General features: G+C 44.3%; 1 protein-coding gene across 3 annotated transcripts in view; it reads right to left on the bottom strand.

Moving 5' to 3' along the window:
* PRTFDC1 (phosphoribosyl transferase domain containing 1) overlaps positions 1-6,344 on the bottom strand; it is an 88,582-nt gene extending 82,238 nt beyond the window's left edge. Inside the window, exon 1 of one of the 3 annotated variants that reach the window (XM_084781941.1) lies at positions 4,911-5,564. In XM_084781941.1, coding sequence (XP_084638067.1) covers positions 4,911-5,273 — 363 coding nt within the window. In that variant the 5' untranslated portion in view covers positions 5,274-5,564. Of the gene's footprint in view, positions 1-4,142; positions 4,472-4,910 lie in introns of those variants that run through there. The other 2 variants (XM_084781940.1, XM_084781942.1) reach the window with 2 other exon arrangements.
* Between the last annotated feature and the right edge of the window lie 12,882 nt (positions 6,345-19,226).

Genomic DNA, 19,226 nt, shown 5'->3' on the forward strand with positions numbered 1-19,226 from the left:
GCATGTAATCTATAATGCGTATGCAATGACATTAGCCATGTAACTATACCGAAGCACCAGTTGTCGATGTAACTCAGTTATCAATTATATAAATATGTTTTAACTCATTTAAATGAAAACTTCAGTTATTTGACAGAGTCTTACTACCCCAGATCAAGCAGTAAATTTAAGTCTGGCAGGAGTACATGTCTCACAGTAAATAAATAAATAAATAAAATAAAAAAGAAGTACATTTCTCTAAAAACTGTTCTGACATGACAAGTGGCCATTATTTCCAGTTACTCTGAAATGGTGCTTTCACGTCGGAGATAAAACACAGTCAGTGTCAAGACTCCAGGTCTGTTTTGCTGTCTTTGCACACAAAGTATTGTGTATGAGTGAGTCTACCCCTGGAGAGGGATGCAGCGACCTTAGGTCATGGCTTCACTCGCTTTAAAACAAAAAAAAAAAAAAAAGAAAAACAAAGACTTGTTGGACCATTCCAGGATTACAGATAACATGCTCTAAGTTTATTGCATACAATGCTTGCTCTGTTCAAAGTGGCAAAACATCTCCAAGCTGTAGAGGAGACAAACACAGTAACTGAGTCATTTCATACCACTTCCAAATCCAGAAACCATCGACTCTGCTGTTCACACTTAAAGCTACACTGACAACCTTCTAAGTCATTGGGTTTGTTGTTGTTGTTGTTGTTTTGGTTTTGTTTTTCCCCTTAGACAATTTCATGGGGGGGGGGAGGAGGGGCAGGGGAAGGGGGGGCAGCTCAGACACATGGCACAGCTCAAATCTGTTTCTGCCCGGCTCTGAGCTCCACACACTTAGCCCTCCTCTCCTTGCAGACAGACTACTGTCATTGGTTCTCGGCATCTGTGCCTGCCCCTCCAGCAGCACACAGTGCTAGACAGCAACATCAGCAGGCCCAGATCCCAACTCAACAGCGTTAGAACAATGGACACAAGTGTTAAAAGAAAGGCGCTGGTAGCCTTGGGTCCCCGTGCCTTCCCTCTTCCTTCTCTGATATTGCCGCCCCATCCCCATAGGAATGAGGTTGGACATAAGGGAAGGAGAGAGTCAACCATACTAGAAACTCAGCAGTAACTGATTTTTCCTCATCTTTTACAGGACTCACTTGTGTAGGTACTAACTATGGGTCCTTTGACAACACGTTTCATAAAACACAAACAGGAAACACAAAGGTTTCTGCCCAAAGCCAGATGGGCGGAGAAGGCCTATCTCCATGAGAAATAACCACAGAGTGTCAATATATATATATCTGGAGACTTTACTAGTTTCAAAGCCAGGGACTTTGAGCAAGATCTCTGAACTTTGTCTCCATCCTTTCATTTGGCAATTGTTGTATACTTCTATTTATTCTTCCTAATACATTAATGGCCCTCCTACCCAATTCAACTGAAAGTCGTTTTGTTGATAAGACCCACCATAATTTTTTTTATTAGTAAATTGTTCTTTCACATTCTGGGCCCGCCCTCCTCCCACCTTTCTCCGGCTCCTTTCAGCAACCCCTCCTCTGTATAACCGCCTTTCCCCTCTTAGTTTTGGGTTTTGTTTAGTGGCCCATTATCCATGGTCCTCTGTGTGATCATCAGTTTGGAACTAACTCATCAGAGCCTAGTGGGCTCAACAGTGCTCTCCCCTCCCAGAATCTGTGAGTTGCCAACAGATCACTAGCATGAAATAAAGACCTGTGGGTCCCTTTCCTCTCCACAACTGGCTGTTAAGATGGCCTGATCTCTGGGGACCCATTGTCAGTGTGCCCACCTGCCGGGAGTCCATGGTTGGCATCCTTATACCCTGTTCCCCATTGTGAGGCTCTTACACTCCTTCTGCCCTCTCTTCCACAATGTTCCCTGAGCCTTAAGGAGATCACATCACTGTCTTGTCTGGGACTGATATCTCAGCCAGCCTTTATTTTTGCAATTTAGAGCAGCCATGGGTCTTTGCCTTTATTTCTGTTCCCCAGAAGCAGAGACTTCATTGTTTAGGTATCTTTTGTCTGGTAAAGGCTATGACTTTAAACTTAATAGTCCGTTCACTCGGCTCCTTTTCTCTAACCATCTTTGCCACCACAGCTCTCCTGTCTCAGGTTTTTCCTTCATTGTTAAACACATTGGTTGCTTTACCCTAAGCTTTACAGTCTAAAGCCCGCCTTCCCAACTAACTGTTCCATCTTGCGGCTCTTTCAATTCTCACACATGATTATTTTATCCTAATTCTACATTAGCAGTACATTCCCACACACCCACCAGTCCTCCAGAGCAGCCCTGCCTCTGGAGTTACAGCCTTTGATGTAGAGCAGTGTTTGAAAGCTCATTCAGATTCTGCTTCTGCTACCTGCTTCCTGTGTGCCCACAACAACTACGTAACCCCAGGCTCTCCGTGGCCTCTCAGAGCCATCAGTTTTGCTTCTGCAAAATGGAGAGTGTGTGGCACCTTAGAGATTTATTTGTACAAGTCTTTGCAAAAACACAAAAGAAGTGCCCAGTAAACCCCCAGTATTATTTTCCTACTAGTACTTTTATTGTTATAACTTCCTTTTGGTTTTTTCACTCTATCTTTAAGGGCTCAGTATTTTGCCAGCATACTTATCTTCCCTAGCTTTCCCAACCCTTTCCTTTCTTCAGCACCCAATCCTCTGAACTTTACACTAATTTATGGGACTATTATATTTACACTGTACTTTCGTTTGCTTTTTAGACTTTAGTAATCTCCCCATCCTATGAGTACCATAGGCTTATCTCCTTTAGATTTTGAATACTCTGTGGTGCTAGAAATGGATTTTTTTTTCAAGACAGGTTTTATCTGTGTAGCCTTGGCTGTCCTGGACTCGCTCTGTAGACCAGGCTGGCCTTGAACTCACAATGATCCACCTCCCTCTGCCTCCCGAGTGCTGGGATTAAAGGTGTGGGATATCATGCTTAGAGGTGGGTTTTGATCAAGGCAAATGTGCTGCCACTGACCTACCCCTACAAGCTGAATCATGCTACTCTTTAGAAGCATCTAATATTTATGATACAGTGGCGCTCTAACCATCCCACAGTGGTACCCTAAGCACTCTAGCAATGGGTGGCTACTTGAAAGATGCTCCTCACTAATGGCCTCTTGCCCTTCCCCATACAACCTGCTATTCTGGCAGCATCTGACACCCTTGATGATCTCATGATCCTGGCAAATGTGCTTCCACCAAACTGTTCTCCAGGCGCCTACTACTCTCTGCTTTCTCCCACACAAGCTCTTCATTCTTGGTCTCTTCATCTGGCTTTGTACTCATGGTGTGCCTCTCACTTTTTTGGGGGGGGTGGGGGTGCTTGCCAGGCATGTGTTCTTAACAGTTGTTTTATTTCTTCCATTTTCTACATCATTCTTCATTTATCCCCCTGCTGATCTCTACCCTATCACAATCTGGAGTTTCAAGTATGAATTTCAAATCATCGCCTACGGGGCATCCTGACCTGTGAGCCTTAGACTTAGTATGGGAGTTAGTTTAGTGATTTCTTCTTTCATATTTTCATGGCCCTCCCAGCTGGCCTATCAAGCCCACAGTGACTGGAGTGCTTAAGCTGTGAAAGTAATCTCTTCTTCGCCCTTGACATGTGTCTCTGTACCACGGGTCCCCCCATGGTTACCTTCGGTTTGAGTAAGCTTCAGATCTTGGGTGAAATGTCACTGCAGACCCTTTTGATCACATGGGTAAAGACACTGCTACCCACCCCACTCCCACTAACTGTTTCTTCCCCTCCTTCCTGTTGTACACCTGGGTGCCTGAACTATCTTGACGGTGTGCTTTCACACCGCCTGCCGGCCCCCTCCCCCCCACCCCCCCAAGAATAAAAGTTCCAGGAAGAAACTGTCTTAGTTCCCAATTGTAGGAGCAGAACCTGGCAGGGCCAGCTAAAGGCATTGTTCCCTGAAGAAAGGCGGGTCCTGCTGTTTAATTAAGAGCTGAGCCCCCACATTTCAACCCGAACAGTTCTATTTAACTGAGAGGTGTTTCCTTTCCGAGCCACCCATTCTAATTCAATCCATTCATTTCCATAAACAGATTAGCTGTGAATTACAGGCTGCGCTGAGGAATGAGAATCTTAATGGCAAATCAGCGCCCCCCACCCCCAGCCCCCTCACACCTTTTCACTCCATCCTGCTAGTCCTGTACCACCACTCGACTCACGAAGAGCTTGATTCCAAGAATCTAGGACGTGGTGGGTACGCTCTGGTTGACACCTGAACGATCCCCAGAATCGAAAAGGTTTGGATCTGCCCCTCCCCACCCCCAACCCCCGATCCTTCCATCTTTGACACATTAGTAGATATTTCACACATCTTCCTTCACAGACCAGTCACAGGGCAACTCCGGCTGCGGGCTCCTGCCCAGCCGCGCCCCAGATCCAAAGCTCCGAGTCCATTCACTTTGCGCTACTTTGTATCTAGGCTGCCCAGTAGAGTTCTCAATAGGTGTTTTGAAAACAAAACTCGAAAGTTCATTGAAGTGAGGAGGCAGAGCTGATAGGAGGGCCGCTAGAGCTGCACGCTGGGGTCTTCTCAAACCTCAGCTCGCAGGCTAGGCTCCTCGTGACTAGCAGAAGCGGAGACCCGGTAGGACGCAAGATTCCAGGCCGGGAAGCCGAGGGAGGGAGGGAGGGAAGGGAGGAGTTACTAAGGAACTCGGGATGAACAAGCGACTTTAGTAGGGGTTTCGTCAGACAGGGTGGAGAGGGGAGGCCTGGATGCGAGGAAGCCAGCGATCTCCGCCCTGAAGAGGAACAAAGCCTTAGCCGGTTCTCACGCGAACGCATTTCAGCTAACCCGGGAAAGGAGAGGGCGGGGGAGGGGTATCATGAAAGGAGGGGAGGGGAGCGAGCTAAGGGAGCCCGGGGTCCGGAGTTTGCATTTACCACGACGCCTCGCCCGGAGTCTGGCGCCTTCTCACTGCTCCCGGCCATGTCTCTCGTGGGGAACGCGGGACGGACAGACGCCCGGAGGATGTGGGAGGCCGGGGCTGCGCTGGGGGATGGGGCGTGGGGGGTGTAGTTGGGGCCGCCCCGCCCCCAGCCTGCGGGCGGGAAAGCCACGACCTCAGCTGAGCTCCATTCCCGCGGCGCGCGGGAGCAGCTGTGGAGCTGGGCCTGATGCACCTGAGCGCGCTCCGAGGAGCTTCCCTGGAGGCCAGCCGCCTGTCCCTTTGCCGGCTCCGTACCCCGCAGGGATATAGGACAGGCCTGCGACGGTTCAGAAGCGTGAACAGTTCCCCTTGTCATTTGCCTTCCCAAAGCCCATCGCTGCAGCCCCCAGGCCAGCAATCTTCAAGACTCCTCCCTGCCAGGTTTTAAATACACATTTTTTCCCCAAGTCAATGCATTAAAGAGAGGCAGTGCAGCGAGTTCTGGGGCGTTGGAAGTGGGCTGGAGTATCCCGGAGGACTTCAGATCTTGGCGACCTGCCAGGAGTTGGAAAGCACCACAAGCAGGCATTTCCTCCGATCAACCCTTAGTGATTCGATGGGCCTAGGGCAGGGACTTTCTACAAAATACTGTATCTGATTTACCACTTGACTATAATTGTTTCAGGTTGTAGCTGAAGGCAATTGCGCTACTCCAATTAGCAAGCCTTATTTTATGAATCTGTTGTTAAACCCAGGCCCTAATCCCAGCTTTCTTCTAGCCCAGCGCCCGATTTCTTTGTTCTTTTCTCCAAGGTCCTGCTTTCTGTTGATGTGTCCTTGGTCTGCCACATCTTGCCAGAGCCTGCACAGGGCCTACTTTGGGTTTAAAAGGCCCCACATTGGGAATAGTTCTCTTGACTCAGTCTTCTCCAAAAAGACTTTTTGGGAGTGTAGCTCAGTGATAGAATGTTTGCCCTAGATTGGAATAATTGCGTATTGATGTGTGCTGGGCTAGGCGTGCTCAGCACTGTGGCTATTAATGTCTAAATGCCAGAACTGGAAAAAGACGGGGATGCAGGCTGTGCTTGGTGACTGGCGGCATCAGTGGGTGATGTGATAGCCACAGGTCAACAGTTTCACTTAGAGCCATTGTTATAGCCGCCTCTCGCCTCTTTTCCATTTTCATTCTTTAATACTGGGCCCAGGAGATAGTTATAAACAATATTATTGAAATTTGCTGGAATCAGGTTGGAGAGTTGGCTCAGTGGACAAGAACACTTTCTTCTCTTACAGAGGACCAGGGTTCAGTTGTCAACAGGCAGGCAGTGGCTTATAACCATCCACAACTCCAGTTCCAGGGGACCTGACACTCTCGTTTAACCTCTGTGGGTATAAGACATGCACGTGTTGCATACATGCAAGCAAAACACTCACACACATGAAATAAATCTTTTAAGAAAGAGAGAGACATTTCCAGGAACTGGAAAGTGCTGTTGTTATGGCAACAGCCAAACTCTAGTGTCCAGGGAGCAAGTCAATACAGCTCACAGGCCACACTCTTCTTCCCACTGGGCGTGGTACAGATCTAGGGTGGGGTTGTGGGTGGTTCAGAAACCACACTGGAAGATACATCACTTGAATGTCCCAACTGCTTCAATGTCAAACTCAGCCACAAGAATTTCATTGTGACGACAGGGCCTTCAAACAATATGGCAAGGCAGAACACTTGTCTCAGCAGCAGAGCATGTGTTTAGGATGCTCGCTGACTGGGAAATGGCAGATAGGCTCTTTTCAAAAGACATCTGCTTTTTGATTTCACAATGAAAACAGCTTGATTGAAGGACAACAACAATCCTAGGAATTTATGTTTCAGAACATTCTATATATATATACCCTTGTAGGACATTCTATTAAGAACGATGAATAAACTGTTTAAAATATCAAGTTTATTTTACTTCCTACCATTATATTTTGTGTTTGTTGGACTATACTTGATGCTCTGGGACCACATAGAATGTAATATAATATTAAATTATATTTGAATGAACAGGATAGGAGAGGAACAATGAATCGAGCCAGACTTTATTGCTAACCTTACATTAGGAGGATTTAGAAGGATTTTTAAAATTTCTGTAATAAAGGTTGTAAAATAGTTTTGGATAGAAATTTCAATTATAGGATGGCCTGTATGTCTTTAACACATGAGACTAAACTAGTAAGATAAATGTGCTATGGTTCAGTTCTCTCCTCTGTAAAAGGGAGGAAGAGCAAAGCATTTCTGTACTGCATATGATAATGAAGTTATAAAGATGCTGAAAAATGTAATATTATCAATTTGAGATGCCATGAAAAAAAATTCCATGAGCAAAGAAAGGTTTTTGACTGCTGAGAGAAGGAGAAATGGTCTCTCCCAGGGATGAGTCCCCTAATTAGTTATCTATTTGTGCATACATGCAAACATATATGCATATAAATGTATGCAGCAATAATAAGCTATCAGTTTGGAGAGGAGCAAGGAGGAGGTTGGAGGGACAGGACCTGGGATGGGATAAAAGAAGGAATGGGAAAGACCTATGTGATGTGATTCTATTTTAATTAAACATGTATAAAATAATAAAAAGATAAAAAGATTTATAAAATTACCCATGTAAAAGTGTGTGTGTGTGTGTGTGTGTGTGTGTGTGTATGTATGTGTATGTGTGTGTGCATGTGTGTACATACCTGAAGGCTAGAATAGCACACAGGATATCTTAGTATCCTGGTCTTCACTTTCCAGCCTTTTTCCTTTGAAATAGGCTCTCTCACTGAGCCCACAGCCTGTCTTGGTAGCCAGCAAGCCCCGACAATCTTCTTGGCTCCTCCCCAGACAATGCTGAGGTTATAATTGTTCATGGTTATACACAGTTATTTTTATATTTTTTTATTTTAATTTTTATATGTGTGTGCAGGGATTTGGACTCAAGTCCTCACTGGGCCTTCTTTCCAAACTCTAGGAATTGCTCTTGAGAACTGACATAAGGGGCTGGGAAGGAAGCTCAGGAGAAGAAAGCACTTGCTTCTCTTGTAGAGGGCTTGGGTGTGGTTCCCAGCACCCACGTGGCAGTTTACAACCATCCAGACCTGTACCAGGGATCCAACGCCCTCTTCTGACCTCCATGGGCACCAGGCGTGCACACAGTAAGTACACTTAAAAGCATGAAGGCAAAGCATTCATACACATAAAATGGAAATAAATAAATCCTTTTAAAGAATTGACATAAGATTCAGAGACACTTATAGTCTATAGACAACCTGGGACTGATGACAAAAGACACAGAAAACAGGAAAATATAATTAAAGCAATGAATTTTTTTCTATTAAAAAGTGGTATGCTAGGCCAGACCGTCCACTAATAGTTTGTTGGAGGAGCTACAAGAACAAACATGCATCTTTGCCATGTGAATAACTAGCAAGTGCCCTGCATTTTCTGCGCCTTCACTGTTCCGTATTTTCACTGATTGTTCTTCTTTTAAACTCATTCTGCTACCATGGTAGAAACACAAATATTTATCATTAACTGAATCTCCTTCGTAATCTTTTGACATCTTGGAGACTCTTGGCCCTTCATCCCTGAAGCAGCAGTTTCATCTGCCTGCCCTGTGACAGTAGATCGGAAACTTAGAAGGACGTTAGGGTCCTGAAACAACAAAATAAATAAGAGCCCTGCTAGCCTGGGAATTGTGTTGAAATACATAACATCTGAAACGCGGTGACTCAGATGTTAGTCAGAGTTACTGGCCAGAATCTGGAGCAAAGTCGCTGTGGAAGGACAGTGATAATGATGATGGTATTTTGCTTTTCCATCACGCTGAGCAAAACACTTTACAAAAAAGAAAACAAAACATTTCTCATCTAGTCCAAGTAAAAACTTGCAACCTCTGAGGGTCGTGTGCCCCCCACCCTCACCCCCAGCCTCTGCAGTAGAGAGAACAGTAACTGTTAATGGCGGAAGAGGAAGGGAGGGTGAGAATTAGAAGGAGAGGAAGGAGGGGGCTGGCACCAGGGTGTAAAGTGAATATATAAATACTTTTTAAAAAAGAGATAAAAAATCAACTTAAACTAAAAGCCTCATTTGTTTTCCGTGAGCACAGAAACCCATCTGTCTGGCCTCGCAGTGCAGTCAGGACACTGTGCGAAGTCCTTGAGTGAAGAAAACAGTTCCTCACAAGTAAGGCCAGAAGCTGCCTGGGTTAGCTTTTACAGTATTGCACCTTCGTTAGTGATTGGCTGAGGGTAGATGGAAGCCCATTCCCTCTCAGCAGTGTCACACATAGGTGGTGGCCTCGGCAGCAAGCTGCTAGGATGCTTCATAACATTCTCCGCCTATCTCCCCATCTGACCGGAAGAGGCATTGGATAGCTTCGGAGAAAAAGAATAATGTGTCCATGTGTTCTTCCAGATTCCAAGTGCTGGCAGCCAACCTCAACTCTCCTGGCCACCATAAAGCAGTCAGTGACAGGACACAGCTGCAGCAACTCTGACCTGAGCACTAAATACACCCAGGGGACGGGAGGCAAGAGTTCTTTCGTACCTGACCCTAACGCAGCAGTGTGGGTTTGAATGAATGGATTAGCATCCGATGATGCTGTGGCAGCTGACCCAAAATTAACTAGTGCCTCAGCCAGTGCTAATGGAAAGGTCTCTAATTCAAATAATCGCAACAAATCCACGTAGAAACCAAACAAAAGTCCTAAAGCCTGCCACGTTGGCCAGCACCCTAAGAAGACTGCTGGCCAATGGGGCTGGGAACAGCTGTTGATTCTACTGAGCTGTGACTTGATGGGCCACAGCCACTGGCCAGGAGGGGATGCTGGGTTCTGGGTTGCATTTTACAGTTGAAGTTGGCGAAGCTTGTGAGAGAGGTTCATAGTTGTGACTTAAGGATGGAAAAGGTTGAGAGAGTCTCAAAAAAGTTCTAAGAAGCTTTTTAAAATTCTCACCATAAAAGACTTAAATTTATGGTCTTAGTGCTATCCCCAAGTAAGAAATTAGATATGGTTTCAAAGAAACACAAAAATGAATAGGTACTATATGTTGTTAGTTTTTGTTTTAAAGACTAGGCAGTAAGAAGATTATGGCTAAGATATGTGTCAACTCCTTGAGATTTTCCAGTGTAGGTCATGTTTCAAGTTGACATGAATCTTTACTTTTTAAATTTACTTTTCATTTTTTTATGTTTTTATGTGTATGGGTCTTTTGCCTGTATATATGACTGTCTTTGTACCACATTCATGTATGGCCTACAGAGTCCAGAAGAAGACATTGGATGCCTTTGGACATGCAGTTACAGATAGTTGTGCGTACTAGGAATAGAACCTGGGCCCTCTGAGGAAGAGCAGTCAGTACTTTTTTTTTTTTCTTTTTTCGAGACAGTTTTCTCTATGTAGCCTGGGCTGTCCTGGACTCACTTTGTAGACTAGGCTGGCCTCGAACTCACAGAGATCCGCCTGCCCCTGCCTCCCAAGAGCTGGGATTACAGGGGTGTGCCACCATGCCCTGCTAGTAGTCATATTTTTAATCACTGAGCCACCTTCCCTGTTCCAAATCTTTATATATGTCATGGTAGACCAGGATCTTCTTTCTCCCCGCCCCGCTCCCCAGGTGTGAATAATATGAGCCTTCTAAGCAGCAGCAGAGATGAAAGGCACCCCTGTCATTTCCTCTTGGCTCTCAGTGACTTGTAAAGACCATTGTTTTTAAACATTGCCACCTTATAGAGCAACTCCTGAACCAGGAAGCAAAGTTGCAATGTGGTATCACAAGCCACCACTCAGGGTGTTGGCGTGCTAAGCTCTGGGCTATTTCTAAAGAGCTATCTTCAGGATAGTGGGCACAAGTGCAACAACACATTAATAGTTCCACGGCTTGTGAACGAAAACCCACAGTGTTGTGTTTCTAGCCAGGGAGGTTGGCTACACTGACTCCTTCAGGACTGCTGTGGGAGTGTTTTCAGGTTGAACCTAGCACAGAAGATTGAACCAGCTGAGGTTCAGCCATTATGTTTATAGCTTTAAAAGGAAGTTTAGAAGGAAGTTTTCTGTTTCATACCAGCATGTGAAAATCAATTGCCCACCATACACAAGGCCACAGATTCTGACCCCTTACATCCTCTAAAAAGGAAGAAGAAGAAGAAGAAGAAGAAGAAGAAGAAGAAGAAGAAGAAGAAGAAGAAGAAGAAACAAAGACAAAGAAGAAAAGAAAGGAAGGAAGAAAGAAAAAAGGTGTAAAGCTCAAAGGTATTTACAACATGGGTTGATATTTTTAGGTTGTAACATGGGAAGTTCATCTTACACAGCTGCTGTTAAACCTGAAGGATTTGAGGAGAAAGACCCGACCAGGATTGTCCAATCAAAGCCAGCTTTATTATTAAATAGTGGTCAGGAAAGTGAACACTGGCAAGGACCATACACGGGATTCCCAGAGAAATGGCACTGACTTAGGTCAGTCAGGAGTCTAGAAGGGCCAAGCCACAAGGCTGCATACTTTCTGCTTTCGTCCAGTCGGGGGCAAGCATACATCCGATGTATGTCCTACTTCTGTACCTCTGTGAGATCAAGCACATCCTGTGCAGTTGGGGTAACCAACTTTGTCCACTGAAGCGGAAACATGTGACGTGTTATCTTACATGAACAGCAGCACCCTCGGCATTCTGGGAAGTTGTCTGTCCTTGGTCAAAGTGGGGCTTACAGGTTAACTAAAGCCCTTGTGACAAAAACGTGTTCTCCATCGTATGCCCTTTTCTGCTTCATACCCCGAGTAAGATGAAAAGAAAACATGAGTATTTCCCCATGTTATGATACATTAGCATGTCTTTTGGAATACCAGGGCAGTCATTTACTGAACCATTACTTTATGCATTTAAGTTACTCACAAATTTCAGTTTATAAATTGATATAAATAAATGTTTGTAACAAAATATGTGCATTTTAACTACTTCTAGAGGATAAGAATTTCTAAGTGGGGAGAAATAGGTATTTTAAGGCATTTGATGTGCACTGCTAAATGTAATGAGCAATATTAACCAAAAATAGTGAATCCTGCAGGTTGTCTTAAAAATCAAGTAAAATATTATGAGACTATTTTGAGGTGTGAAGGGAAAGCCTATTTTTTTTTTAGCTGACATATGCAAAAGCTTGGTATTTGGAACTAATAAGAACAATCAGTTTGCATGTGTGGTTAACTCTCCTCTATCGACTGCTTTAGAACAGTGTGGTTTAGCATAAAGATACACCTGGACCAATGAAAAATTTATGGCTCTCCATCCCAGGCTTTGGCTCCAAGTTATGGTTCTCTGTTTGAGCATCAGTTTTGAAACCAGACTCCATTTTCTATCCCCTGACCTGGGCAATGAAGACAGTTCGAGCTTCGGCTTGTTACAGGCCTGTACAGAGGGCTCCAGCAGGTGACAGCGCTGGCTGCTCTTCCCAAGGACAGAAGTTTGATTCCTGGCACCCGCGTGGCAGCTCACAATTGTCTGTAATTCCAGTTCCGGGGAATCTGAGGCCTGTGGCCTCCCTTGGACTCTGCACTCATGTGCACATAAGCACACACGCGCGCGCACACACACACACACACACACACACACATGATTAAAAATAACAAAAATCAATCTTTTTTTAAAAAGGCACTATAAAATAATATACTCAGGGACTAGGTGTATAAGTCAGTGGTAGAACACTTGCCTAGCACATACAAGACCCCAAGTTTAACCATTGGTGTCACGGTAAAAACACTGTCCACTACTGGCATCAACTACCGGAATGAGGCTTAATACATTCATTCAGTGTTTACATTGGACTTTTAAAAACAGAATTACTGATCAGTTAGGATTTCTGCATTAAGGGGCTGAAGAGATGAGGCATCAGTTAAGAGCACTTGCTGCTCTTCCCAATGGCCCAGGTTCTATTCCCAGCACCACGTGGTAGCACAGCCAGGAAATCTGGCCTCTGTGAGCACCAGGCACACATGTGGAACACAGAGATCCATTCAGGCAAAGCACTCATCCACATTAAAAAAAAAATCTTAAAAATGAATGTATACATTCATGTATACATTCAACTGAATGTATTAACAAATAAATTAATTGAATTATAATAAAAAAAATAAACCTGAAAATGGTTCTTTATGCAAGTGAAATAAAAATTTCCCATGGACTTGAGCTTATTTTTTCCTCTGTAGAATGCTATAAATGTGTAAAACATAAAACAAAAATGTACAAGAAAGTCCTCATCAGTCTAAATTGAGGCCTAGGTTTCAAACCATTGTCTTCTTGTTTATTTTATATTATAAGGAAAATAGCCTGGTTTAATGCTCCTAATGTTTGCATTATGAAGGACAACAAAAAAACTTAGCTGCAAAATTAATGGATACACTTCAAATAAACTCCATATCATATATAAGAACACAACTAATCTCAATATTTATAACTTATCTGTAAGAAAATTATTAAGTGGATTAAGTAAAAAGTCTGAGTTAAAAACTGAGTTATAATATGTTCCCAAGTGTCTCTGTAAGGAAGAGCTGGGAAGGAAACTATACATACTGAAAGTTGTCTCGGTGTTGAGGAGCTCCTGGCCTACTTTGGCTTCTGTTGCTATGGCCAATGCAGAAACAGCGCTCACCTCAAAAAGAATAAGAGGGTTGGTTATTTATTTATTTATTTATTTATTTATTTATTTATTTATTTATTTTTGGAGCCAAATTTCAGTGATCATGGCCCAGAAATACAGATTTAGGATATCGCAAATTCCATGTTCCAATGTGAGAGCAGACTCATGAAGTTTTACAGTAGCAGAACAAAGAGAGTCCTCGATCCTGGTGAGCCCGCGATCCTGGCACTTTTTGAGTACATTGGTGGGGACATTAATTAGGTGGTTACAGCAAAGGGGCGAAATCTTAGCTATGCCTGAGATGTTATCTGATGACTCTTAGGCCTTCCAGTTGGTGGAAAATTGGAGTTTTCTTAACATATTCCATACATTTTTATCTGTGGTCAGGACTGCAGTTCCTGTAGAGAAGTAGCAAACAGGACGTGGCTATTCTATGGGCTAAGATAGCTCGAGATAAGCTGTAATTAGGCTCTGGACCCGCAGCGTCACAAGCTCTCCACAGTCATGGGTCCATCAGCCAGACCCCCCGTGCAGGCATGGCGCTCCCGCATCAATCAACAATCAAGAAACGCCACAGAGGCATGCTTGCTGGCCAGCCTGACAGTCATTTTCCCCAGTGAAGTTCCCTCCTCCCGAACTCTAGCTTGGGTCAAGTTGACAAAGCCTAACCACTGCAGACCTCCAAATTGGTTTTAAGGTGGAGCAGCTTTCAGCTTCCACAGGCCATCTGAGACACAGTGTGGTCGCTGTGGTCCGGGCTTCTTTTTGTTTGTTTGTTTGTTCCCCGCCATGCACCTTGACTTAGTTTTTTTTGGGGGGGCGGGGGTCGGTCTCTTTCTGAACTCCACTCTTATGCCAGCGTGGTCAGTTCCTGACTGCTAGAAAAAGTTCCTTCTTGGTTCCTTTAGTTCCTATCAATCTCACAAGTAGGAAACCATCTAATAACAGACGTCACACAAGTGAGAACATTGCAATATACTTTAAATGAAACTGATCCAAAGGAATAGGAGACAAGAAAAAAATCTCTTTTACACATTAAAGCGCGACCACCCTACACTGTCTTCCTGCCTCCAAGACGGCTTTTTATTCCTGGGTTTCTCAGCACAACCAGCCCCAGGACAGGTACCTTGGTGACCTTTGACAGAGAATAGAGACATGACACATGGCTGAGTCAGTCTTCCTGGCAGGTCTGAGGACTACTGAAGCTCAGGAAAGACGGCTTCAAAAGTCGTCTGTAAGCCGTTGTTTTTCTCTACACAGTCAGGCCATGCTACGTTTCTCTTCCCTGTTGTGGGACTTGAACCCTGGGCCATGCGCATGCGCAGTGAGTGCTCTGTAGTACCGCATTTCTGGCTCCGTGTTACATTTCATATTGAGGTTTTGGAGTGTCGGGGCTGTCTGTGAGGTTTATGCGTTCTTCTTCAACGTGTTTTCTGAAATCTTAAAACAGGTTTGCGTTTTTGAGTTCTCACATTAGGCACGCTTCCTGCCGTAAATCTAGTTGTCTAATCAACTGTGTTGAATTTTTAAAGTAACCCACATATGGTATAGGGGTGTAGCTTGGTAGTGGAATGAATGCTTAGCAGGTGTGTGAAGTCCAGAATTAAATTCCTAGTATCCAAATAATGGAAAAAATAAAGTAGCGAGCTTGAACATGATAAATACTGAGAGTGGTCGCCTAAGTTACCATTTGAATGGCTGTCCAGGAGCTGTTCTGTATTTAGAAACAGACATTTTTTTTTAAGAGACAGGGTTTCTCTGTGTAGCCTTGACTGGCCTAGGCTTGCTTTGTAGACCAGGCTGGCCTCGAACTCACAGTGATCCTGCCTCTGCCTCCCAAGTGCTGGGATTAAAGGCAGGCGCCACCACCGCCCAGCTACAGAAAAAAATCTAAAGGGAATCATGAAAACTTATATAAAATGACAATCAAAATTTCCCCAAAGCCCAGTCTACATTTTTATAGAAAGAATACAGAAGGTTGTGAAGTGATGACCACAGACAAAGCCCTTCCTTCCACAGGGCACAGCCCTGACACCCTGCAGCCCAAAGGGGAACACAGCTGTGTGCTGTAGGCAGTGGCACACCACTCTGCGGGAGCTCTGGGGGCACACTGTGGGAGACTGTGTCCTTGGGCATGTCCAGGCATGCAAACTCCATGGGTTTCTCCTGGCTTGAAGTCAGGATCCTCCACATCTGCAACGTGGACAAGTTGAGCTTCTGTAATCCTTGTCATGGGACGTCTTCTACTTTGTGGACTAGTTAGCATCATCCCTGGCCGGATACTCCCAGTTGTGACACTCAAAAAGAGCAATGCGACTTGAAATACACAACATTGAAAGCAAGGTTGCAAAGTAGCTTTCCCTCTTACACGTCTTTTTTAACATATTGTCGAACATGCTAAGCTGAGCAAGCCATTGTACTGGCTACTGGCCAGCTTGCATGGCAAAACCTTAAAGTAAGGACTTCTGCTGTGACCTGTCTCTGTGACTTAGTGTACGATCTTTAGAGTTAGTCCTGAAATTCAGTTTCTCCATGGGAAGAATGAGGCACCCTAACTGAGTCATGTGATCATGACCTTTATGGCTACATTTGTATCATTAGCACAGTAGCTCATCATGTTCACTTCCCCTCCCCTTTTCTCTACTTGTGTCTGTCTCTTATATGTAAACACACACACACAAACATAGCACACACAGCACATACATAGCACACGCACAAGATGTAAAGGTTGTTTTCACTTCTCCAGATAAGGGGATAAGATGAGAACCATCCTAAGCCTTTCTAGCTCTTTCTGAACTCTTGCTGCCTGGTTCAGCTCAACTGTTCTGGCCCAAACTCTGCTCCAAGCTGACTGATTCAAATGGGCTTCTCTGGGCTTCTGAGTGAATTGCTCTGCCTGGCTTCAAACTAATTTTGGAAATATGTTTTAATCATTTTGCTCATTCTGTCTTAACCTGTATCTACTGTTCTCTCTGCAACCTGTCTTTGTAGAGCTGTCCTGGTTTAAAAACAAATAACAACTCTTGGTAAAAAACAAACAAACAAACAAAAAAACAAAACAAAACAAAACAAACCTCTATTGTCTCTCTCCCTGTGCTGCTCTTACATAGCCTCTTTTCCTTGTCCTGTTCTCACGTGAGTTGGGAGTATCCTATCTCTGACTCATTCTGTCAAATCTTTCTCTGATTGTCATTTTGTCTGCCCCTCAATTAGAAGAAGTCACTTTCAAACAAGGCTCCTTCCTTCTGTAAACCAACCTTACTTTCCAGGAAGTGTCTGTATTCCAGTCAGAGCACATAGACCTAGAAGGTCTTTGGGTGTAATCCCTTGCCAGAGTAGCCACATTGCTGGATTAAAATTCCTCTCACACAAAGAAAAGCTAATTCCTTTGGCATGCAACCTTCTGAACCATTGTATCATAATTAATGGGCTACTTTACCTGGAAGGGCACATAATTATCTGGACTATAACCCTTCTATTAAGAAACTGCCACTGAGTATGCATTCTAAAACTTCAGAATAAGATCCAATTGTCTGAGAAAACAGTTATATTTGACTTGGCCTGTGATGTGACTTTGGTTTGAAATAGTCCCCACAGACCTACATGTTAAAAGCTGGTCACCAGTTTGTAATGGTATTGGTCCTGATGGAACATTTAGGAGGGGCCTAGTGGGAGGGACATTGATTCAGTGTGGAGTGTCTTTGAAGAGGACATTACGACCTTTCTTTCTCCACTTAGCAGAAGTCTGAGGTGAGCAAGCTCTGATGTGCTTGCTATGTTGCCACAGGACCAAGGGACCGTAGACCTCTAGAACCATGAGCCAAAATGAAGATTTCCTCCCCTTAAATTGCTTATTTTAGGTATCTTGTCACAGTGACAGAAAACTGACAAATACAGCCTGTAACCCACTAACAGATGTTCTGTTTAAGAATACCTCATGAGAATACTTCCAGATGTGGTTCTTTCTGACAGAAGAACATGTGTTAAAAAATACTCCGATGAGAACATGAGTTGGATGCTGCAGTCTGCTTTTGGGGCATTTATGCCAGCTGCAGAGTTAGAGAAAGTAAGTGAAATTTGTGCAAATCTTTTTGTGTTAATTATTTTTTTCTCATCATTGGGATAAAACACTCCAAAGAAGCATCTTAAACTCACGGTTTGAGGGACCACAGTTCATTATGTAGGGAAAGGAATGGTGGCAGAGGCTCCTCAGTGCTGCGAGCATGCAGCTAGGACGCCTCATCCTCTCACATCTTGGTGTAGTAGAAACTCAGGATAGACTTTAGGCCTCAGCCAACAGCCTCCAGAGAGTCTGTTCCTTCTTCAGTGAGGCTCTACCTCCCAAAGGTCCCACAATCTCCCAACAGAAAATCTCCAGCTGTTCAAAAACAAGAGTGTGTGAAAGAAATTTTACATCTAAACCGTAACATTCTATGCAACTCCCCAGAGGCTCATGGCTATCTCATAATGCAAGATATAGTCAGTCTAACTTCAAGAATCCTTGTAGTGTTACTGTTGGCATATAAGTGGCTGTTTCTAGGTTGCTTAGCAACCTATGACATCATTGCCTGTCTCAGCCAGGTGTGCCAGACTATAAAAGAGCCGGCCTGCCCCCTTGTCTCTCTCTTACTTTGTCTCTTACTCTTGTACTTTTCTCTCTTGCAATTTCTCTAAAGGTCTCTCTCTCTCTCTCTCTCTCTCTCTCTCTCTCTCTCTCTCTCTCTCTCTCTCTCTCTGTGTGTGTGTGTGTGTGTGTCTGTCTGTCTGTCTCTCCCTACCCTCATGGCCCACTCAGGGCCAAACTCCTCTCCATTTACCTTCTCCCCAAATAAAATCTCTCCATATTATATCTGCTGCTGCGTGCCATCTTGTTTTTAATGATAACACTTACAGTTCCAACCAACAATGCTCAAAAGTCCAAGGTCTGGTCTGAGACTAGACAAACCTGTAACTAGAAAGCTTTGTGACATAAAAGAAAAATAAAAGACCTTCAACATATAATGGCACAGAGTAAATGTTCCCACTACAAGGAGGAGGAGTGGGAGCACAGCAAGGAACCATTGCAGGAGCAATGGCTCAGCAGTTGAGAGCATGTAAGGCTTTTATAGAACACCCAAGTTTGGCTCACAGCTGCCTGTAACTCCAGGTCCAGGGAGATCCAACTTCCTCTTCTGGCCTTTGCAGGCACTGAACTGACATGCACAAACCCCAGCACAAACATACAAACATATCCATATAGTTCAACATAAATCTTAAAAAATAAAAGAGAAAGAAATAAAAGATTGGCTCAGAGAGTAAGACCAAAACACAGCATGACAAACAGCATCCCTGCATGCTCAGCATCTGGGTTTGTAATGGCGTCATCTGGGCTCCACATGGCCCAGGCAACCTCTCAGCGACAGTGCCTGTGGCACATATGGCCTCTCTTTGGAGCCAGCTCCACTCAGTGCCTGTAGCTCTCCTTAGTGAGGATCCCATGTTTCTGTCGTCACCAATATCCTAGGGTCTCCACCACAATGTGGCTTCCCTGTCACAGGTTGACAGGCAGCTTGCTCAGGAGCTCCAATGTGGGGAATCTGACCCTGCTACAGATAACTTGACCCCAGTGGGTTTCGGGAACCTTGCTACAAGTCTTGGTAAACTCCTCACTCTTTTATTTTGCTTGCCTGAAAAAACCCAGC

Source organism: Acomys minous (genome assembly GCF_964271855.1).
Source record: "Acomys minous genome assembly, chromosome: 5".
Taxonomy (NCBI): domain Eukaryota; kingdom Metazoa; phylum Chordata; class Mammalia; order Rodentia; family Muridae; genus Acomys; species Acomys minous.